The 25,492-nt window shown below is 34.3% G+C and overlaps 1 protein-coding gene across 1 annotated transcript in view; it reads right to left on the bottom strand.

Annotated features, from left to right (window-relative positions):
- Positions 1–339: 339 nt before the first annotated feature.
- Positions 340–25,492, bottom strand: part of LOC145679162 (uncharacterized) — a 107,046-nt gene continuing 81,893 nt past the window's right edge. Inside the window, exons 5-6 of the mRNA XM_081749753.1 lie at positions 23,721–23,781; positions 340–936 (exon numbers count right to left, since the gene is read on the bottom strand). Coding sequence (XP_081605879.1) covers positions 472–936; positions 23,721–23,781 — 526 coding nt within the window. The 3' untranslated portion in view covers positions 340–471. The remainder of the gene's footprint in view (positions 937–23,720; positions 23,782–25,492) is intronic.

Below are 25,492 nucleotides of genomic sequence, written 5' to 3'. Positions count from 1 at the left end.
TTTGCTGAAATTTCATATATGTTAAACAGAGAGCTTCTGGAAACTAAGTATTTTTAAACATGATTGAACAATACTTGTTTTTTGTGATAAATTATCAAAGAGTGGATAACATCGGAATCACAAATGGAACATGGTGTACGTAAACAGAGTTATTTTCTATATACAGTACTTTGGCCAGGGAGGCCTCGAGTCGGGTAATCCCTTGGTTATATCACTGAAGTGGAAGTATGCGAATACATTACATTAGGCACTTAAAGTTACAACAAGGATATTTTTAAAAATGTGGTGATATAGGCAAGTTTATTTGAGTAAAATAAAAACCTACAAGAGTAAGGGTTATAAAATGTTTAATGTAACTGTAGTGAAATATTCATACACAAATTACAAATTACAAGTTTCAATTTACAAATGTGTAACAAACGTTTTGGTCTGTGTTGAACTCAAAGATCTGTCTTTCTGAACAAAATTTTTTTAGAAACATCCGGCAATGTATTTAGAGTTATCTCCTTTGCAGTAACCATGAAAACTATAAGAAGACCATGCACCAAATCCTTTGTGTTCTTTGTAAATCTGTTTCGCACATTTGACATCATCAGTAATATCATCATCCAGAAACTTAGTACAAGCAATTTTGCAGCTGTTATGGCGGCCGGGAGAGCACCAATACTGGTTGTTGATCTGGAAAAGCCCATAGTCCTTTGATCCATTTCTGTTCTTTGTGTTAAGTTTTTTGGTATTGTAAGTGGACTCCTTCTCCGCAATGCACACCCAGGATGCTACTTGGTTTCGGGGGATACCATGTTTATTCACTAGCTCCTTGGCTAGCACGCATCTGTCGTAAATTTTGGCTTCGGTTACAGTGAATGTAATTACACAAATCAAGAACAAAATTATTGTGCAGCGAAATGGGATCATGTTGGAAGATGAGACAGAAATCTGAAAATAAACAAAAAGAAATTTAAAAAAAAAAGTGATTGGAACTCGACAGATTGCTTGATATTAAACAAAACACTCAGATTAATAAAATTGTTATCACTTTAAATGTCTCGATAAATCTGACTCGACCAACTTTCCACCAAAGTATTGGAATGGTGCGGTTAAAATGTCTGGATTCTACGTCTGCTGGGAAGCTATATTCTGTAACGCGACCGATAGATGAGGTTATGTTCACGACGTCACAAACTCCGTATATGTTCAGGAAACTGGCCAAGATGCCCATTCAGTCAATAGGGCTGTGTTGCTGAACCACAGTCATGTGAAATTTTCCATGGATAGAATTAGTGTACATACAAGGACTATCTTGGTTTGAAAGCTCTTGTTCCGGTAACCCTACGATTTATATTTTGTCTTGGCTTTCAGTTGGGATGATGTTTTCATTCTTTTTGTGTGCCCCATTTTCTTCTTGTAGTGTTCTAAAATACTATTTTTAGTATTACATAAGCTACACATGTGATCTTAATTTATAGTACGCTTGAATATTGATAGAGTGCGCCACATCATGGCTTACAGTCACTACTGTCTGAATAGCTTGAGTATGCTGGAGCTCCCAAAACTAAATTTTACACTAAATACATGTAATTCTGTTCATGAAACGCGCGTCATCACACCGATACATATAGTTCATAAATAAATTTGTGTATCTGAAATGCGTTTTACTTTCCTAATCATCAGTACAGGCACAGTACATCCAACAGAAATTATATAAAATTTACACTTGTGCTGATCAAATACTTTCTAGCTACGAAAGGAGTGAAAATAGATCTCCTACCAAAGTGTCCTGGTTCCAAAGATTAATTAACGCAAAAAGGGATATTTAGATTTACGGGAAATTTAATATTAATTATTTTCCCTACAATTCCAGTTGCTTTCAGGATCTCTTGATTTTCTTATATCGTTTCAACTTCTCTGAAATTAGATTAGCAATCATATGCTACCATTATTTTAGTACGAGTATATCTACGCGATATCTGTTAACCATCTACAACTTCAGTGAGATCTTATCCTTCTGGTTGCGAGGATATCGCGTAACCAAATTGCAACTAACTGAACAATAACATAGTTAAAGGTTCTATTATAACTATCCTTACGAAAACGTGGATTGATACTTTCTCATGACGGAAAATTCTTTAAAATAATAATAACAAAATTTATATGTAAAAAAAAAAAAAAAAAAAAAAGACTTTTGATATTAAAGTAATTCAATCAACATTTCTTCATACAGACGTTGAAATATTAAGAATAATAGTAACATAAATATATAAATTGCAACAATAGAACCTAACAGATTAGGTTGCATATTATATAAGCAATTACAAACAACCATTCTTTTATTGAATGGTTAATTTACGCATCTCTATCCATAGTCTAAATATTAATTATTACTATAAGCAGAGTAAGGTGCTGTATGCAAAAACTCTTCAGTTGTGTGGAATTTACTGTAAGTGTTAGAATATATAATATTTTACCATCGAGAAAAAACATACTTGTCAACAGTAAAAGAATCTGCATTTGAAAGATGTAAACATAAGCTTGTTTGTGATTATACAAAATTGGAAAATGTAAACAAATTCTTATCTCTGATTGGTGGAATGTCTGTTCACGATATAGATATAAAACTTGTAGACATATTTGTATCTTTTGTTTTCTTAACAGTTTTCCAATATCTAATTAAGTTACTCAGAGTTAAAATATAACATTCTTCTTTCTTCGTATTCGAACCCAGTCCCCGCTAAGGGAACTTTGTGGTGGACAAACACCGTGTACGTGGGTTTCACGTTTCCTCCTACTTTCTTCATTCCACCATATTTTTCATACCTCATCATCACCGTCTCCTTTAGCCTAGCCGGCATAATCGTGGGACGTAAAACTCAAAAATTTCATTTTTCTTCTTTCTTCGTTAGTAACATATTGAGTCATGTCCCCCTATAAAACAACTTGCTGACTATATCCCTGGATGAATATGTGTTGGTCTCTGCATACGTCATGTGTTGTTTATTACATTAGTAGTCTAGCAATGTATGTTGAATTTCTTCTTTTTTTCTTTTCTTATGCATATCGATTCTATTACAATATACTACAAATGGAATCTAGAACGTTTTTGCGTGAGGATGTTTGGTTGTAAGGTATGTTTCGGTATAAAAGATATTTGAGAGCATTAATTATATACTCGTAATGAGAAAAAGGGAGAATTAGTTCACATAGAAAATATAAAATGAAACTTAAACAGTTAAAAAAAAGTATTTTGAATTTTATTTTATACTCGAATACACCGAAACTTTACACCAAACCAGCTTCACTCCTAAACGTCCTTATATTGAAATGTCTTACATCGAAACGTCCTACACTGAAACAGCCGTATTCCACTCCAAATTATTGAGTATGATTGACATGATTACGTGATGGATTACATACTTTCTTCAGAGTATATTCCAGTATTAGAAATCTATTCAATGTCTATTTGATTATCAGTCTTTTTTTTTTTTTTTTTGCTGATGCACCTTTCTTAGTGTACGGTTGAGCGTAATTTGCGCCCATGGAAAAAATCCCTGTTCAAGGCCTATTGATAGTTGTGTCCAAAAGTTCTTTAGAGAGACACGTTATTTGCGGCCATGTGGAACTATTAGGTTCGATTCGACTCAATTTGATTAATCCTGAATTACACAAGTTGAATGTACTTTCTTGTAATAAGAATGGTGTTTTTGTGGAAGGTTATTTCTCAAGGAGTATTAAAATATCGAACTTGAAGAAATGCTTTTGTCTCGAGGAAAACCATTCGCTAAACTACTAGTTGTAACGTTAGTTTCCAAGTAAAAGCAATTCTAAGGAGTCGTACACTATGATGCAGTACCTATACTGGGCTATAAATATTTCCCTTACGTTACTAACACCAAAGACGGTAAATTATGTTTGAATTCAGAGCAAATCTGGTGTACATGTTATAGTGGAAAGCCATTAGAGTTCTACGTAATTTATAGAACAGTTCTAATTTAAAATGTGGAGGAATATCTGGCCTATTACATGCAAGAATTCGTTGACATTCAGTTTACTCGCCGAAGTAATTCTAAACAGCAACAAATACTTGCTTCTGATTGGCCGAAACTAGATATCAACTAATTCTTGATCTTAATTGGCCAATCATTTTTCCATATTGAAACCTAAATTACTTATTTCAAGTAAGGAGGCATTATATGCCTCAGTTTCAGTTGTACTAGCTGCCAAAAGCTACGAAAATTGAATTATTTATATTATATTATTTAATCGGAGCTATTTTATAAATAGAAGGCCCACTACTTTTTAAGTAGCTTTCCATAATAAAGTACATGCAAATTTAGTTGCATTTCAAATAGAATTTACCTTTTTGTTGATAGTCATATATAAGAAGAAGCTTTGTTATGCTATAGTTTTCTATTTAATGATCATAAAATGAATAAAATGAGAGACATAAGCTATGAGAAAAATCTTACTGAATATGAGTTGGTACACGATAATATAGTAGCATAGCACACACTATAGGTACTGCACCATACTATACGACTCATTAAGATTGTTTTTACTGCAAAACTTATGTTATAATGAACAGTTTTGAGGGTGTTCTTCCCAGGGTTGAAAAAAACATGATTTTAAAAAAAAAGATCGTTTTTTATGTTTAAAACGTTTTTTTTTTGTTTAAAACGTTTTTAACGTTTAAAACAAAGTACTTTGTTTTAAACAAAAAAGCATGTTTAAAATGTTTATTTTGTTTAAAACAATAATCTAAATAGGCATATATATTACATTTTTACACTCTTAGATATTGCTTGCCATCTATATTCAACGGCTAGATCAAATTTCGGGAACTTCCCTAATCTCGATCCGCCCAAATGTTCAATTCCGGAGAAAGAAATCGGGAATTTCCCGATCTTCGTTCACAGAATATGTAGTTTAGTTTCTTTGTGTTACGTTCTATCAGGACTTTAAACTTCAATGCCTCAGTTTTAAACCTCAAATTAAGGCTGGAAAATGGTTTTGGTACCAATTCATTCCTGAAAGATGCAGCTTTGCTGATGTGCATTTTATGTATGTGGGAGGAGGGTAAATATCGTGTTTTTTTCTTGTTTTCGTTTTTTCAACAGTTTTCTGGGGACCATTCCCCCTCTTGGAAGATAGATTCATAAAAATTGTTACGTGAAGCAATGAAGTAGGCCACTACATGGTAATATCGTGAATTTGTACTTCTTGCTTATATGGGGTAGCAGGAAGGGGGTAAAGTTAGCCAATTTGTGGAGTTTTTTGACGTAAATTACATTTGTTTTTACAACAATCAATAGCTCAGTCCTTAATTAAGCTAGAAAGATGATTTGGTACTAAAGTATTTTTGAAGGATGAATTTTCGTCCGTTGCATTCCGTCAGTTGCATTTTATGTATATAGAGGGTACGTATGTACGGCCGAGAGAGGGAGGATGAAGTTTTTTTTAATTTTTCATCATTTTTTTTCATCAGGTTTTGGCGGGTATTTCTTTCCCCTTTGTGGTACATCCATAAAAATTGGTATGTGAAGCAATGAAGTAGTCCCCTACATGATATTAACCTGTATGTGTACTTGTTGTTTATAGAGGAAGAGAGGGTCAAATTTGGTTAATTTACATTTATTTTCGGGACGGTCCCATATAACACAAGATATATTTCACTGAAGTGGTCTAGAAGCATAATTCTTGTTCGTATACATGATGTGTGCAGCAAAAATGATTTTTATATGGACGTGGTACTTTAGTGGGGGAGGGGAGAGAATGTCTAATTCAATGAATGTTTTTCTGCGTATATTTTCTTTAAATATTTCCTACATAAAACGAATTCATTACGCAATGGCAGCAATGGCTACCATTTCTTATATTATTGTCACAAGTATGTGGCCTACACATTAGCATCATTTTGTCAGCGTAGGGAGACTGCAAGGGTTGCCAGGGCCCCGCAAAGTCAATATTTTCATATTTTTAATGATTTTTTATGTCTTCTTTTTCTACGAATACGGCGGGAATTTCACGAATGTTACCTCGTTGGAACTTGTGGTCTATAAGCTTTCCAATGGTGTATAACTCATGACTCTGTGATAATTAGGGGGTCACCAGAGCCCCGAACATGAGAGTCTACCGTTTTGTTAAAATCCCTGGCGGCTGGTTAGAGTTAATTGTTATGTCGTAGACACTAATCATTATTAGCTATCCACGTTGCAGATAGAGATGCATCTTGAAAACGGTTTAGTTAAAATGTCATTTGCTCCTTGTAGGCTAGTCACTGCTCTTTTCTATGAGTTGTATTGTATTTGTCAGAGTATTTCTTCTAACTTATGATGCGAGAGCTGTTCATTATTGGAAGTTATAGTGATCAAAAAATACCCAAGTTTTGAATTTGTGAATTTGGATCTTGGAATAGTATAAAAAGTGTGTTTAACTTCCATTATTCTTGGAAATTAAGAAATGTTCAAATACTTCACTTGAATTTCTGGGGGATGCGGCACAGGATCGACACGGCACAGGATCGACACGGCATACGACCGACAATTCAGCTCAGAAACCTGTTTCGGTCCTGTGCCGTGTCGATCCTGTGCCGTTTCGGTCCTATGCCGTGTCGATCCTATGCCGTGTCGATCCTGTGCGGTTTTGCTCTCACGCCGCTGCTCTGAAATAATTTAACTTTTAATCATGTGCCTAAAAAAATAATATTTTTATTATCTGTTTAATCTTTGCTCTTACAAATTATAAACTCCTGTCGATTCTATGCCTGTGCAAGTTATATGCATAGAATACGTACGATCGAAACGGCATAGAGCCGACACGGCATAGGACCGAAACGGCACAGGATCGACACGGCATAGGACCGAAACGGCACAGGATCGACACGGCATAGGAACGAAACGGCACAGGATCGACACGGCACAGGATCGACACGGCGCAGGACCGAAACGGCATAGGACCGAAACGACGCACGATCATCCCCACTGCGTAGTATCTATAAAACCAAATATTTATTTCTCATAAAAGCAATCAGAGACCTGTCAATTGATTTTAAAATATAAGAATTATAAGATATTTACTATATGAATATTAATAATTGTGAGTGACAAAAGAATGATAGTGCTAAATGGACAAAATATAATTTCTTGTGTGCTTGGTCAAAAGCATTTCTATATGTATGGAATACTTATATTTATTATTATTAATATTATTATTATTATTATTATTATTATTATTATTATTATTATTATTATTATTATTATTATTATTATTATTATTATTATTACGTTTTAACTCGTTTTGAAATCATGGCCTGATTCCACTAGAAAGCGAAAGCCATGAGAAATGTAAGCTAAGTAGTAATATGGAATACGTTTAATGTTGCTCACTAGAGGAAACATGCTCGCATGTCTTCTCGTCTCGATATCGAGACCACAAGAGACTTTTTTAATAAGAAGCTCAGTTGGGAAGTAATAACTGAGCCGATGGCTCGAGCCGGCTCGCTTGGGGTGAACCATCGGCTCGAGCTGGCTTGGTTGGATGAACCATCTGCTCGGTTCGGCTCATCTGGGCCGAAGGCTCTTGCTGACACGGTTCGGTGAGCTGTTGGCTCGGCTCACTTCTCGGTTCGGGTCCATAGTGAGTGAGCTGTGAGCCCAGCTGCTCAAGTTGTTTACAATTGTAAACCCGGGCCGAACAGTTTTGAAGGTATTTGGCCAGTGCCCTATAACTTTTAACAATGTTTGGCTCGAGCCCGAATACTCAACCTAAACCCTCAACCCAAATTCACAAGCTCGTGAACAATATCCTTGACTCCTAGAATTCACGACTACCGAGGTTAGCAATCAACTAGTTTTTTAGTATTCAAACACAGACCGCGTTTCTTTCATGTTTAAACACAGTGTTGTTATAATTATAATTATAATTATTATTTATTATTATTATTAATAATAATAAAAGTTGTACTAGTAGTAGTACTAGTATCATTGATAACCTATATTGTCTATGCAAGATACTTGAAGAGAATACTCGAAACTACAAACCAGATTTGGTTCGACTCGATCCGAATTCGAGTCGAGTTGGAGGAAATTTTTCGAATCGCGTTCAAAGATGTCTGTTTTTAGTCGAATCGAGTTTCAAAGAATACTCGCTCGTACTCACTCGTGCCCATCGTAGGATGACCACATTCTAACAATCGAAAAGTAGGACACAAGTATAATAGTACTGTATATGATATCTTACTGCGTCAGCAATACGCATATCATTATTTCAATTAATGTTAACCTTAAGTTAATGAACATTTTTGTTAAGAAGAAGCACTGAACAAAATTATTAAAGGAATTAAACACAACTCCAAATGCTTTGATGAATAACAAATTGGTTTATTTTATGAACGTACAGTCAAAGTTCGTGTTGGACTAAATAATAATAATAATAATAATAATAATAATAATAATAATAATAATAATAATAATAATAATAATAATAATAATAATAATAATAATAATAATAAATTTCGAAGCGTGGTATTATTTTAAGAAATGAAAGAAAATTTAGACCGGCACAAAGGAACTTCTATTTAACTTGGTTAGCATCACTGTCATAAGTTCAATAAGAAACCTTTCCTACTTTACCGATATCTCAACAAGGCCTTCTCAGTAAAAGCGATGTATTGTAAAAAATGGTTTGTTGATTGTTCTCCATCCCTAGTCTTCTGAGGAGTGTTAAAAAACACAGCGGTTCATCATTCAGGAAAAGAGTGTGTTTGATTCAAAATATTGTGAATAAAGAATGAAACATTAAGATATTGCAAATAAATTAACTCTGGACATTTCGCAGGACATTTTAAAGAAGAAGGATATTTCTCGATTTCCTAGACATCTTCGCAACACGCAGGACAGCTCTTTGAAAAACAGTACTGTACTGCGAAAATCAGTACGTCTGGTTACCCTAGCCCATCCCTACGAGTAACGCAGTATGGCATTTTAGCCAATGTTACCTTATATGAAAATATTCATAACTTATAGCTGTCAAGTAAAAATGTGTCCTTGCATTTACATAAAGCAATTCAGAAAGGGCAATAATAATAATAATAATAATAATAATAATAATAATAATAATAATAATAATAATAATAATAATAATAATAAAAGCGATAGTAATAGTAGTACGGAAAATTGAAGTGATAACATTTGTTCACATATTCTAAGTTTCAGACCTAAAAGTAACGCGTTACTTTCGAAGTAAAGTAACAGTTACTTTTTGGGGGCAAGTAACGCGTTACATTTTAGGAAAAAGTAAAGTAACTTGTAACGCGTTACATTTTTACATGTAACTTACCCAAAACTGTCCATGGGAAAATTGTTCACTGCTCGGGCCAAGATTGTTTCTGACTGTCGACAGATGGATGCCGTTTATGGCAGACATTTGCCTGAAGTACTGCCCAAAGTTTGTAGTCCAACGGGTTAAGATCCGGGCTGCTAGAAGGCCAATCAGTGGTAGAAATGAAGTGAGGGACGTTCCGCGCCAGCCAGTCCTAAGTTGGTTTCGCTGTGTGGCCTGGAGCGGAATCCTGTTGGAAGGTCCACCTTTCTCCAGGGAACATGGTAGCAGATAGTGGTTACACTATAGGTGTTAGCACTGTGTTCTGGTATACCTTGGCAGATGTTTTAACACCTTGTTCGCAAAAATACAGCTGGGTTGTGCTTGAGTAGCTCACTCCCCACCAAACCATCACTGAGGCAGCATGATGTGTCGGGTGTCATCCAGAAGTCCTAAACGGCAGAACTCCTAAAAATATAGGCACTAGACCTGAATTTTAGTACTTCTGCAGTTTAGGACTTGTGGCACGGTATGATTTTTCGGATTTCTGCCGTTTAGGACTTGTGCCGCGATATGATTTTTAGGACTTCTGGCGTTTAGGACTTCTGCCTTTTAGGACTTGTGCCGTTTAGGTCTTGTGCCTTTTTCATTCACTTGCTTTAGTTCTGAAATTCGCCACCACCCCACGAAATTGCGACGATGCAGCAACTAGTTGGCAATAATGTCACGAACGTAGCTAATTCCAACAATAACAGCTATATTTGTACTACTAAGATTATTATTATCACTATCTGTTCTGCACTTATACGTGAATTACATAATACAACTTATTTCATTCTAAGAATTAATTACATAATTAGTTAAGAAATTCGTTTCTTTCGAATGGAGATACGAGAATCCCAAGACAAATTCCTAAAACAAAAATAAATAAATAAAAAATTGAAAAAATGTTTAAAAAGCATATTTTACCAGACTTCTGAAAGCAAGAAAACATTCAGAATTTCAATATATACTGTGTGGAGCGAATTTTATTAAGAGTAAGACAAAAATCCACCAAAGTTTACTTAATTAAGACAAAAGCTCACTAGACATTTCACGAGTGAACATTAAATACCAACGGTATACATAAAGAACGCAGTAGATTTAAAATTGAACAAAGAACATTTACTATGCAATACATTGGGTGACATTCATAAGTTCTAAACGGCACAAGTCCTAAAAATATAGGCACTAGACCTAAATTTTAGGTCCTGTGCCATTTTTGCAGAAATTACTACATAGTCATTTAGGGGTGTAGCCTGCAATTTTTTCTAGGGGAGCTTGATTTTTATATATTAAAAGCAAATCAAAAGTTTATTTTCAGATTACGAAAGCTTCAATAAGACAATAAATTTATACATATTACACATGTACATAAATACATAATATTATTGTATTTCCAGTTACTTCCTTTTTGAAACCTGGACCTTGACAGAGCGTAAATTTAAAACCACAGCTTGTGGGAAATGTACGAATAAGTTAGTTATAAGAAATCGGAAACTGTTCATGGAAGTCCATTTGTTTGACTGTATTTATCTTCTGTACTCTTATATAAAAGAGTAAAGATGAGTGATTTTTGGGCATACTACTACAAGTAGAGTCGATAAATTTTAGTTATAAAATATAATTTTCTTATGAAAGCAGTACATAAGAAAGAATTTTTGGAAATAAGTATCGTAAAAAGGGTGGGATAAGATTTTTTTAAAGGGTAGTGTATCTCGCAAGTTTCTAAAGCTAGTAAAATAAAACTTGACATATAAGCTTTCCTATTAAAAAAAAAAAAAAAAACTGAAAATTGAAAATTGAACACATAAAAGGGAAAGAGCAAAGGGAGCACATTTTTTTATGTTCGATTTCCCCATTACTTACTCAGAAAATATGTAAATAAATTAAGGAAGGATTTGTTTAAGCTAGATGCGTGAAACTCGGCATTTGAACTTTTAACTAAAAGTAATAAAATACTATATGTTTCAGCGTCTTGAAAATTACACTTCTAAGCGAAAGGAGGGTCAGTTTCTATAATATTAAAATATCCCACTGCTTATGAGATTTGGGCAGAAAACTCTTTTTCCTTTAGGCCTCGGTTCATCCAGTTAAGCAAACGAGAGTACAAAGTGGCTGATTAATTAGGTTCTTTTAATTATTTTAACATGTTGACGTAGTTTAATTCTTTCAAAACTGTATTCTTTCACATTCTATTATAAACATATTTCATTTGCTGTAATTATTAAACACGTTTAATAAACATAAAACAGACTAACCTCCGGTCCCGGCCAGAATATGTTTTTGGTGTTAAGCCATCATTTGCCGTCCGTAACATAACCTTTGATTTAAACTTCACGTACTATAAAGACTCAAGTCTCAGAAATGTAGCATATATGAAATATACTACTTCTACTACTACTACTATACTACTACTACTACTACTACTACTACTACTAAATATTAATAACAATAATAATAATAATAATAATAATGATAATAATAATAATAATAATGATAATAATAATAATATTAATAATAATAATAATAATAATAATAATAATAATAATAATAATAATAATAATAATAATAATAATAATAATAATATGTACTTCTGAAATACATATGTATCTATGTGTTATTAATTCTTTCATAATCTTGAAAGAAACTTTTGATTTGTTTTTAGTTTGTAAAAATGAAGGCCCTCTAGAAAAACTTGCTGGCTTATTATTCCATTATTATTATTATTATTATTATTATTATTATTATTATTATTATTATTATTATTATTATTATTATTATTATTATTATTATTATTATTATTATTATTATTATTATTATTATTATAGGACAACAGTGATGGCTTATTGCTTGCAGTGCCTAGTAGTAGTTGTTTCCTTTCATCTTCTCAGTTAGAACTTCAGACTGCAGGTCAAAGTGAGCTTCATGGATCACCTGCAAATGCATCTAAGAAGATAGCGTAGAATCCTTCAGATGATCTCCTGAACATGTATGGTTCTATCCAAAATCTGGAACTAGAAAACTGACAGCTCGGAAAAGGAAGAGATGTGCTATTCTCACAGACACTCTAGAAAAAAGTACTTTCGAAATGAAAAAGAAGCATCTAAAAGGAACCGAAAACGTAAAATCATCAGCTGAGAAGAATTTATTCTCAAGTCGTCTGTTTGGTTTCTGAAGAACCGTACGAAGAACAGGATACAGAAGAAGACTGGGTACAGTGTTTATGTTGTGAGAAGTGGTCTCATTGGTCGTGTTCCGAGAGAAATCCGTACTACATCTGTATAGATTATAGACATTGACTGCCACAGTGAAAATGAGTGAAGCGATGTTCAAGCTGTAGATTTGATAGCATTAAATTTCTGAATCAAGTCCGATTGTTGCAACTTACCCCAGATGATGTTGCAATTTACCCCATGGGTGGGGCAAGTGTCAACAGTCGGACTTAGTTCAAAAAGTGGATGCTTTCAAAACTGCCGTTCGATGTTTTCACTTCTCTTTTTTTGGTATGTAGTTAAGGCATGTACCTTTTAGTACACTCAATATAGTTTTTATATCTATAATAATTTTCGAGTAAAAAATCAGACCTGAAAATTGTTGCAACTAGCCCCATCTTCCCCTACAATCACTTTTTCAAAAAAAAATGTATAAAGCCAGTAAAGCAATTAACATGTAGGTCTATTTTCGAAGATAATATAGGAATTTTTCGTGCTGCTAATTATTTATTTTTAAAAAATCAGATGCTGAAACCAATCGATATAGCGCAGTTTAAGCAATTCAGTTTGTTTTATTTAAAAAGAAAACTCTCTATTTACAAATTTGATTGTTCCTATGTATTAGAGCAGTCTTCGAAAAATCAGTGCCTATTGTATTTCTAAAATATAGCTGGAGCCGCGGTGGGTCAGTGGTAGAGCGTTCACCCCTGGTGCATGGGGTCTCGGGTTCAAACCCTGCTCCCTCCAAGTGAACTTTGTGGTCGATAAACGCCGTGTGCGTGGATATTCTCGGGGTTCTCCCGTTTCCTCCCACTTTCTTCATTCCACCATTTCATTCATTTCTCATAATCACCGTCTCCTTCAGCCTAACCGGCATAACCGTGGGACGTAAAACTCAAAGATTTCATTTCATTTTCTAAAATATAGCTGTATTGATTTATTGGTATATATTTACCTTCAGTTTGTTTGAGAGAAAATTATTACAAGAACTAAAAAGTGTTTCTCTAGTAAATACGTTTTCATAGTTTAGCTATTTACGTTACTAAACAAATTTGGTTTTCTTAATACATAAAATGCCGCCCGTATATATATAGGGTGTAACTTAATTAATATAACAAACGTCGTTAGGTGATTCCTGACACCGAAATAAAACAAAAACTATACAACAACCTGGGTGTAACACCCGAAAATTTGTCGGAAAAATGTATAAACCGCCATAACTCATGAACAAAACGTCGGATTGAAGTCGGGCAAAAGAATGTCCATTGTTTTTAGTCGTAGATTCGATTAGTGTACAGTGACGATGCAAGGATGACTTCCAAAGAAACTGGAGTATTCCTTTGAGTATTTTATCAAACGTTGAATGAAGAAATGATCAATCAAGTACAAGATTTAACATTAAAAAATAATAGTGCATCGTTCAAGTTAGAAGAACACTCAGAATTCGAAAGAAAGAGAGATACACATGTGTGATTCATCTATGTTGTCTCAGTACATAATGACGTCTCGGAAGAAGATTTTAAAAGGAACGAAGTCTTTAACGTATCACACTTATATCTTCTAGGCTAATGGTAACGGATGATAAATGAACGGCTTCCTGTCCAAGAGTGTGTGAAAAAGGAAAAATAACTTTGATCCAGATTAGGTTTAAAACGACTGTGCATAGGACAGTCAGGCGGCATGTAAATAAATATAACATCGAAAAATGCAAAGATCATATGTGATGAACGAGTGTACAAGGAATTCTCCACATGACCCAGGGATTCCAAATATTGTGTGAATAGATATGGGGCAAAAGTAAGCTGCATTAAACGGTTTCTTCCTCGTAATATGTAATTCCGTGGAATATGGTACTTCTGTGCACAGAAGCAACAAAAGTGGAGAAACAAGGGATGTTGTACACGTTGCATAACGATACCAAGAAGTGCGCTGGAATAGTATACTTGATTTATCCGTTAGATGAATCTTCTCCCAGGAATACTTTTGATGGCGTTTTCCCCTTCCTTCGAGTTGGCAAACCTCAACTTTTCCCTGAGCTATGAAAAACTTCATTGCTATTGTGAATATACCAAAATACTATCCTAGTGTAGACCACTTACATTTTGATTTTATCATTGCCGGAGAAATTTTCTCAAAGGAAGCTCGTTGAAAGTACATTTTAAAAAAAGGATAGTCTTTTTTCGACATTCTAATGTACATACCTTAGAGCTGTATGGAATACCTACACGGAGGAATACCTACGGAACTATCGTCCCTTGTGTGCCAATTGCGAGTGGCTTACAGGAGGCTGTCTTGAAGTTTTATTGTGGAATGGCTTCAGTTAGCATGGCTGAGTTGTAATAAGCATCTACGCAACTTGTGAGTGATATACATAGTCAGATGCTCTACTGTTACACGTGTAATTGCTGTATAACAGGGTGGGAAATGTTGTGTTCAACGGTAGAGGGTTGTGTCCAGGTATTTAAGGTCGTGTAAAAGTGTAGACGTTGGTGTTTAAGTAAAATTGATTGTGTTAACCTGTACACGCCTGCGCGATGAAAGATTACCCTGTCCACGAGCTGGCAGATATGCAACTCATTTATGGAGTAGCAAAGGGCAATAGCCCAGAAGTGAGGCGTTTATATCGTGACCGTCGCCCTCAAAAGAGAGTAACTTTCCTTGTATTTTTCCACGCCTCCATATTCGACTTCGAGAGAGGGGTCCCTTCGGTTTCTCGTACATGAAATCGGAGGAAATAGCCCCATATGAACAGCTGAACTTGAAGACAGCGTACGTCGAATGATCAAAACCGTCTTGAAACTATCATGTGTATGGCGTAAAAACCCACATGCAACTCTAGTAAACGATCAGCAGCAGAAATTTGGTGTGGTGTGGTGGATAATTTTGTGGTAGGATCTTATTTATTATCGGTGTGCCTGTGTGGGAGTACGTATCTTTTATTTTTACGTAATTTTCTCAAAAAATTGATAGAACATGTGCCCTTGAACATAAGACAGCAGATGTGATTTCAGTATGATAGTACACCTGCACATTTTGACAGGAATATGCAGACTTACCTAAATGAAACATTCCCAGATTGGGAGAGAAAAACCTGTGTTATGACAACCTCGTTCATTCTACCTCACGCTGCTTGATTTTTTATTTCTGGGATACGTATGAAACTCCGGCCACGACAGTCGAAGAACTTGTAGCTCGATGTAATATAGCTGCGGCAATCATCTACGAAATTTCAGATGTGCTTGATCACACGAGGAAAAATTTGCTTCGCCGATGTCATCTTTGCAATGCGGTCAACGGTCGACAATATCAGACTGTGAACTGTTATTCTTCATAGCTGTCTCGTGTACACATACTGCATTGCACAAATACTGTACAAGGTACCTCTGAGTATTTCAGTTATCCTACCTTCTCCGAAACAGAATAAATCGATAATTTGAAATTGTATTTCTTTTTTTCCTTGTGCAACACGCGCAAAACCTTGAGTATCGTCGAGTTCCATTCCTTCTGTACTCGTAGTTATTATCTTCCACGAATTTACGCATTACGGGGAGGAAATCTTTTAATCTAGCTTACTTTGGCTCAAATTATATTCACATAATTTGTGGGAATCACTGTTGTTATGTGAAGAATCCCTTATACTCTAGTTCATCGTACATGATCTTTTGCCCCTGACTGTCTTATGCACAGTCGTTATAAACCTACTCTGGATCAAAGTTATTTTTTTCTCATTTTTACACACTCTTAAGTTGAACAGGAAGCCGTTGATTGATCATCCGTTACCATTGGCATAGAAGTTATAATTATGATAAGCTAAAGACTTCGTTTCATTTAAATTCTTCTTCCGAGTCCAGGAATCACCTCCAGACGTTCATTACATTAATGAAGTTACACACTATATATATAATGATAAAAAATAATACCGATATTAGTGTCGATGAAATAGTATTTGGAGTCACTCAGACGAACAGTAACACTCCCGATGCAGTTTAAATCCATACTCAGATTCCATTGCCCTTTATGCTCAAAATGAAACTATTCTCCCCGTGCGAAGAACGGGTATTCTGTTAATAATTTATTATTAAACATCACACCATAAAATACAAAGTGTATCACGTAATGTACACGTTATACTGTTACTTGCTTAATGTATAAATGGAGGATGAAGGACTATTATTGGATCAAAAGATCCAATATATTTCAGACAATAAATTTCTTGTAGGCTTTATATCTGGAGAACAACATATAGTGTACCCAAACCTAAACTATGACTGAACTCAGTATGATGTGCTTAGTGCCTGAATAAAACGAAAGCTCGATTTAGGGGCCATTCAAAAATTCTGTTGCCCTTGATCCAAAAAATCTAATATATTTCATTCAATAAAAAAAAATCTTGTACGTCTTATATCTGAAGAACTACATATAGTGCAGCCAAACCAAAACTATCACTTAACTCAGCATGATGTGCTTATTCCGAAAGTAATACGAAACCTTGATTTAGGGACCGTCCAAACGTTTGTAGCACCTGATCCAAAAAGTCCAATATATTTCATTCAATCAATAATTTTATTGTATGTCTTATATATGGAGAACTACATATAGTGTAACCCAACCCAAGATATCACTTAACTCAGTGTGATATGCTTATTGCGTAAAAAATATGAAAAGTCGATTTAGGGACCGTCCAAAAATTTTGTGGCCCGTTATAAAAAAAATCCAAAATATTTAATTAATCGAAATTTTTCTTGTACTCCTTATACCTGGAGAACTACATATCTGGAGAAAACTCGATTTAGAGACCGTTCGAATATTTTATGGTAACTGATCCAAAAATTAATATTAGCCAAGATCATAATACTTTGATCCATTTTTTAGATCATTCCTAAAATTCTTGTTTTTATTCAATCTTTCTTTTAAACAGTATCACTCTCTTTGTTCTCAATTTGAAATTTATCAAGCAATTATAAAGCATTGCTTATTATCCAATTTGTATTCGGTGTAGAGCTTCAATTTTCTCAAAGTTTCAAATAAGATAATAAAATATGATTTACTATCGGAATTCGTGTCAGGTATTATTATTACTTTTATTGGTGTTTTCCTTTCCTTCAATTGTTAAAACAAGAAACTACCTTGCACTGTCATAAAATATGTGCTCTTTTCCAATAGCATAATAAGTGCTCATATAATTTTGAACTTTAAAATTAAGGATTGAATCAGTACAAGAAGTACAATTTGGATAACGAATGACTTATAATTGATGTTTAGTGGCGTACTGAAGTAAAGGGATTAAGGATTTTGAAACCCCCCTTGAGCAAGGTATTATGCAAAATTAAGCACGTTTATCATATTAGCACGTTTATATATATAAACACTTGATATTATATAAACTTGTGTTCCTAAAGCCCCTGAACCCCCTAAACATTTGCGTAGAGTACTGATTGTGTTTCTCTTATTATTTTAACCGTTTTATGCTTTGAACGAAATTTGAAGTGCATGAACCCTGTGAAGGTGACCACCTTTACTATAAAAATTTCTTTAATGGCTCTTAGTTTTTCTTCAAAACAATCAATAACGAACGAAAAATAAATGATTGGGTTTGATTTTAAATCGAAATTTGAAATACCACCAAAAAGTTGGCCCACCCAACCTTATTTTGTAAATGACTCTTAATAATTTTCAAAACAAACTATTTCCTCTTCAAACCAATCAATAAGAAAGGAAAACATGTTATTAGCTTGAGTATTGAATCGATATTTAAAAGCAGAAAAAACAGTATGAAGTTGACCACCAAATGTATCCTGGAAATAGATATATTTTACTGGTTGTTTTGAAACAAGTGATTTTTTCTTCAAAATAAGCAAACCGCCCCGAAACAAATCACCTTCATTAACATTATTTCTTAATTATATTCTTATGTTTTTCAAATCAAATTACTTTTCTTCCAAACAAGCAACAACAAATCCATATCAAACGATTGATTTTGGTCTTGAATCGAAATTTGTAAGTAAAGGAATCAGATTGAATTTGATCACATTCTAAATTTATTTTGTAAATCTCTTTCTCTATTTTTTCGAAACAAGCGATTTGCTCTTAAAAACAACCAATAAGAAACGCTTGGCTTCGGTTTTGATTCGAGACTTTAAAGTGGAGCCAATATGAAATTCCATCACCCATTTCTCTTGAAAAGACTCTTTATGTTTTTCGAAACAGACTATTCTTTTTCAAAATAATTAGTAGCATATGCATATCAAACAATTGATTTTGATTTTCAATCAAAATTTTAAGTGGAGGAACAAGGGTAAATTTGGCCATATACCAAGTTTATTTTGTAAACATCTCTTTATGTTTTAAGAAAGATACGATTTTTACTATTTTTCTTCAAAAAAGTCAATAACAAACGATTAGCTTCCGATTTCAATTCGAAATTTGAAAGGAGGCAACTTAACATAGGTGCATTGCTTCGCTTAAAAAAAAATCCAAACGCAAATTCTAAGCCTACAGTTTTAAAATTGCAGTTACATGTACATACTTCAACTTAGTATACATAAAAAATTACAGCATTATAAAAATATCAGACAAATAATATTATTTATTCGGTATTGAAAACCTCGAATCAACTATTGGAGTTATTTAGCGTATTTTTTTTAATATCACAAAATTAAAGGTGTATTTATTACGGCATGGATATATTACGCACAATATTTTTATACAATTTGTATTCCTTACAATTTTTTATATCCACAAATTCAAGGTGAGGGATATGCGATATTGATATTTTCAGAAAGTGTTGACCACCCTACAGAATGTCGATCCTGTACCGTGTCGATCCTGTGCCGTGTCGATCCTATGCCGTTTCGGTCCTGTGCCGTGTCGATCCTGTGCCGTTTCGGTCCTATGCCGTGTCGGCCCTGTGCCGTTTCGGTCCTATGCCGTGTCGATCCTACGCCGTTTCGTTCCTATGCCGTTTCGATCGTATGACGGTTCTCTCCTATATATCCTTGAGAAAATAATTGTTACTTAATATTGCGTAATTATAAAATAATGTATTTTTTATTATTTCGATCGTATGAAAGTTCTGCTGTCGATCCTATGCCGTGTCGATCCTGTGCCGTTTCGGTTCTGTGCCGTGTCGATCCTATGCCGTGTCGATCCTACGCCGTGTCGATCCTATGCCGTGTCGATCCTACGCCGTGTCGATCCTATGCCGTGTCGATCCTACGCCGTGTCGGTCCTGTGCATTTAGTTATACGCACATTGATGTGCAGAATTTCGTTTAGTAATTGCTGTTATAATAAGAATATAACTCTGCTTGTAACTTACTCCATGCACAAATCCTGCGGAGGATGGGTTGTTTGTTAGAAAACTAAATTAGCTTCTTCAATCTGATATTTTAGTTGTTTCAAACATGTCCAACCAGCATCGAAAAAAACACGTTTAAAACAAACTGAATAAAACAACAGGCCTCGTTTTAAACATGTTTTAAACACTTGTTTTAAACATATCAACTTCTTCCACTGAAGGTTTATGTTAAAGATAGAGCTTATGGGAAGTAAAGTTTTTGAACATGACTGCATGACTTGTTTTTTCGTAATGAATTACAGTATGTATATTCCCATTTCAGAAAATTTAATTTAAAAGGTTCTGGAATGGCATTTGAAACTCAAGGGAAAATAGGTACTAATAAATTTTCCTCAAATTTAAATATCCCTTTTGCGAGAACTAGGCAGAACAGGAATTCCCATTCTGCCTAAAGATAAGATTAGATAAAAATTATGTTACAAATTGTGTTACAAAGTGCTGGAGGGTCATTATGCAGAACAGGAATTAGGCACAACAGGAAGGAACCTTTTGGGCGAGACCACGGAAATGTGCCAATTTCTAAGTTTCCACCTAATTTTTTTCAAAAGTTATTTACTTTTGAGCACTTCTTTCATTTTTTCTTTTTTGTTTGCCCTAATGTGCGTTGTCCTGCTCCAATTTATTCCAGATCTAGTTTCATTGATATCTAGATTCGTTTTGTAGCTAACTCCAATATATCTTTCAAATGTGTAAATAAGCAGTGTCGAACTATACAGCAAAAGATTATAGCGGTTAAAAATTACATTTTAAGAAAGCCCAGTGTTCCAGCACATTACTATTTCAACACCATGAGTTCGTTGTTGTGGTTAATACAGTCCCGGTGTTACCGTTTAGCCGGTGTTAAGCGGTGTGAAAATATCATCCTGGTGGTATTAAAGAACTAGGTGAATGAACGAAGGAACGCTAAAATAGGAAAAATTTTCTTTTCTTGTACATACATTAGAGGCGTTACAACAACATCGAAAATGTTTATTTTGAAATAAAAATATATTTTCATTCTTTCCTACATTTTTTGTTACAACTATTTATTGATATAATTGGCTTTCTTTCCATTTATATAGCTTTTTTTTGTGAATGCAACCTATTAACATACTAATTTTGATAATTGTATTATTGGTATCAGATAGATATAGCTATACTGTAATTTTTGCATGCACATGCCTTAAAGGAAATAATATATAAGAAACTTAATTTCAGAGTTTGTATTAATTTTTATTTTTAGCTATGAGCAAAGCTTTAACCGGCATATTTCATATTTATGCCATGTAAGGAATCCATTACGAATCTGAAACATATTGGATAAATAACAATTTTCTAGTCAGAATAATACATTTATTTATTAAAAACTAAACTATCAAAATTATTAAAATTAAAGATCACGTGAATGATTGTCTGAGAAAGATAACGTTAAGTTGCTGAAACTCTAATACGTTACTTTAGTTTTAATAAATAAGTAGATTACTGTGGTAAGAAAGTTGTTACTTTTCAAGTACTGAACTGTTATTATTATTATTATTAGTAGTAGTAGTAGTAGTAGTAGTAGTAGTAGTAGTAGTAGTAGCAGTATCACAAATGCTACTTCTATGTCAAGAAAAAGCAATCACTGCATGGTCTATCCTGATATTTTTCATTATCCGATTGAAATCATTGTGTTTTTACCTAAGTGCGTTTGCACACGACAACGATAATATCGGTGGTCCCACCGATAATGTCGGCGGTGAAATCGACTTCAATGTATTCAAATCGTAGCTTGCACACGCCACCGATATTATCGGCCGTTCCTCCGACACGCAGATGCTGTCGGCCAAGCCCCCGATACTGTCGGCGGTACCGCCGACACCGATTTTGTCGGGGGCAATGTTTTCTTATGATTGGATGCACACGCCACCGATAATGTCGGCCGGCCAGCGGGTTAGATGAAGAGAGTGACAAGGCGCTGTGTATTTTTGTTTTTTTCTTTTCTTTGGAATTTTGTTGTTTCCATTTTTTCTATTACAATTGTATAATATTATTATTATTATCTTGTCCTATAAACAACTTTGGAACAGCTTATTATTTTTTTACAGTCTCTGTTTTGGAATAATTCCCTTTATTAAATAAATATAAAATGTGGGAAGTCTGAAGAGTACTGATTTCCCTCTAAATAGTTATCAAATAGAATATAGGAAATTTACATAACCAATTTCCGTTGATTATTTTCTACTCCCTTTTTTTCTTTCTCTCTCTCTCTCTTTGTATCTTTTTAAATCTACTAATGCATTTAAGTTTCATTATATTCTGGAAATTAATTGAAGCGTAATTTTCAAAGTTTGATACTCTGTGAACATAAGCATATGGAAAAATCCTGATTATTATTACTTTCTTTTATTTACATCAGAATTGTGTGCACACAATTTTCCCGGTCTCACTCGATAAGCAATGATTGAATAGAATGTTTATTGACAAGTAGAATTATTATTATTATTATTTTGAAACGAACCTAGGATAATCAAACGTTCTTTTCAAAGCTCCCGAGAACAAGTGACTCATTTGGCATTCTCTTGATTGTGATCTCAAAAACAGGGATGTGACTCCACGCTTCACTTGTCGCACATCTTTTCTCTAACTTCCAACGCTACCCCCATTTTTTAAAAGAATTTGTGGAATGGCAAATGGAAACAAAGACCAGAGCTATGTATGCAAGTTTTCCCTCTCCCCTTTGTACCGGGATCGACCACCTGATAGAGTTCTCCAGTTTAGCTATAGTGAGTGAGTGAAAAGGTTGTGTATTCTTGTGTTCTTACCTTTCTAGTTTTGCTTACAATTTTAGAGATGGCAAAAATTTTTCCGTATGATATTTTAACCCTTATCGAACTTGTGGAATGCAGACCTTGCATATGGGATAAGACAACAGACTCTTTTAAGGACAAAATTGAAAAGCAAAAAGCATGGCGAGAAGTTGGTCCCAGGTCAGTGGAGGGTCGGAGTGGGACCCAGGTCAGTGGAAGCATGGTGGGTGGAGAGTCGCGTGGGTTACAGTGGGTCATGGGTCAAATTTTCATTGATCTACACCATCTCTGACTTCCACCTATATTTAAAAAAAAGTAGAACCAGATGGTTTTTATTAAAAAAGGAATATAGATGAAGTGTAGGATCAAATTTTCATCCTAGATCAATCACTTCCCTGTTAAACAAGTATAGTTTTATTGAGAAAGTATACAAATATATGTTGAGTTAGAAAGTCTAGGGTGGTCCGGATCCGATGTACCCCCGTAAGTACGTCCCTTCTTAAGACCTAACCTACTATGCTAGACCCTTTCGAAATATCTCTTTCTTTTTTGGGGTTGGGTTATCTATTAATTAAACTCGGTTAATCAAGGGAAAATTATTGTAGAGAGATGATTTCAAGAGCAGTTTGTTGCAAGATGAGGGAAATACGAGTATGCTCAATGTGGATTTTAAACGGGTGGTAAGTTTTATCACAATGTTAGACTTTCGAAAAACGCTATAAATTAATACTAACATAATATTATTATTGTCGTTAATGACCAGCAGGGACTTCTCTCCCAAACTTCTGGCAAGAAAAAGAGGGAGCTAAAACGTCAGGAATGTTTCGTGACTTAATGAGTAGAATGTGATCGAATACTTAAAAAAAAAATCAAAATCCATTCACGCGGATCCCTGGATCACTTTTAATTAAAGTTTTTTTTTTTTTTTTTTTTTTTTTTGCTTGGAGGGTAACATAAGAGCTGCCTGGCGTCCCTTATTCCGATCTCCAATTTGTTCTGTATAACAGGTCCTAAATATTGCGCGAATTACGACACTCTTCCATTTATGATTGAGGAGGTACTTTTCTTTCACCTGAGTCAGAAACACTATTCTAAAATAAATACAAATTTAGCAAAAAGAAAAACATATACAATAAATTCAGAACTATAAACAAAAAGCAAATCTCTTTTACAATGTGAGGCCCGACTCGAGTACGAAATATGTCTTAGCATTTAGCCCCAAGCTCGTGTGAAAATCAAATGAGCCCGAAATAAGCCCGAATTACAGAAACTTAATAATTATTGCAAAGTTATGTTTTTATTTACAGCAATTAGAGGTTTAATTTTGCAGTTGTGTTTTAGAAGTTCTCCAGAACATTTGACTTCACTTTACACCTGCAAAGATTTCACTCTACACCCACTGGACTCAGGGGCGGATCCGGCCCCCCCCCCAGTAAGGGGAAACTTTCTTATTTTATATATAAACAAAAAAAACTAATCCCAGAGTTTGGAACTCTTAAAAGTAGGTCTAAATAGCAGCATTACAACCCACTGCCCCCCCATAAGTCCTTCCTCGATCCGCCCCTGACTGGACTGAATACAGGATTTCCGCCAGGATTTCAAAATCAGGAGAGTGTTCAAAAATTTAAGGGGGTGTTTGTGCTTGACTTTTAGAAAACTTACAGACCTTTCTCGTATTATCCTAAAATTCTGCAATAGCACAAAAAATGACACCTTTCCACTCCAATCCTAATTTCAACAAAGTAGAAAATGTTGCATTGACCTTCATTTCGTGTTTTGTATCAAAAGATCCAATATATTTCAGCCAAAAAAAAATTGTAGGCCTTATATCTGGAGAACTACATATAGTGTAACCAAACCCAACTATCACTTAACTCACTATGATGTACTTACTCCGTAAAAAATTACAAAAACTCGATATAGGGGCAGTTCAAAAATTTTGTGGCCCTTGATCCAAAATATCCAATATATTTCATTCAATCAAACATTTTCATGTACGCCCCATATTTGGAGAATTACGTATAGTGTAGTGAAACCAAAAGTATCACTTAACTCAATATGATGTGCTTATTACGTAAAAAATACGTAAACTCGATTTAGGGACCGTTTAAAAATTTTGTGGCATCTGATCCAAAAGCTAATTAGTGGCCAAGGTCGCAATCTTTTGATGCGTTTCTTTTTTCTTTCTTTCTTTCTTTTTTTTTTATCATTCCTAAAATTCTTGGCCAAGATCGCAATCTTTTGATCCATTTTTTGGATCATTCCTAAAATCCTTGTTATTTATTTGTTTTTATTTTGTGTGAATACCCATTACAATCAAGGTAAGTTATAGTATTAACGAATTAATTCACTTGACTGATGTGATGTTGAACTAAAATCCGCCGTAGTTTTCTCGATTAATGTATGCATGGACAAATACACGTCGGATGTTCTAAATTTATCATTTCTTTTCTCGTTCTTTTTCTGTTTGCTCTGCCTAAAATGGAAACGTTTTCGCGACTGAGATCCGTCAGTGGTTAGGTTAGGTTAGATGAACTCGATCTGATATCTGAAGTGCTAAAACTACAACATGATATACTAGAACGTTTATTGCTAATTGCAGATATTGTACACTCATGTCCAAAATGATTGCCGTATATCTATAACTCTTATTGTAAGAATATAATTTGACAATGATTTTGCAGGGTACTTTTAATACCGATACTATGTGTATAATCGGGAAATGTATATTTGTGGTAAATTTCGTAGGAAAAGAATTATAAATACGAAAATTAGAATGAGTAAAACAAAATGTTGCTAAAT

This window comes from Thermobia domestica, chromosome 2 (genome assembly GCF_964235325.1).
Source record: "Thermobia domestica chromosome 2, izTheDome1.hap1.1, whole genome shotgun sequence".
NCBI classification, from domain to species: Eukaryota; Metazoa; Arthropoda; class Insecta; order Zygentoma; family Lepismatidae; genus Thermobia; species Thermobia domestica.
This window is presented reverse-complemented; position numbering and strand designations above follow the sequence as displayed.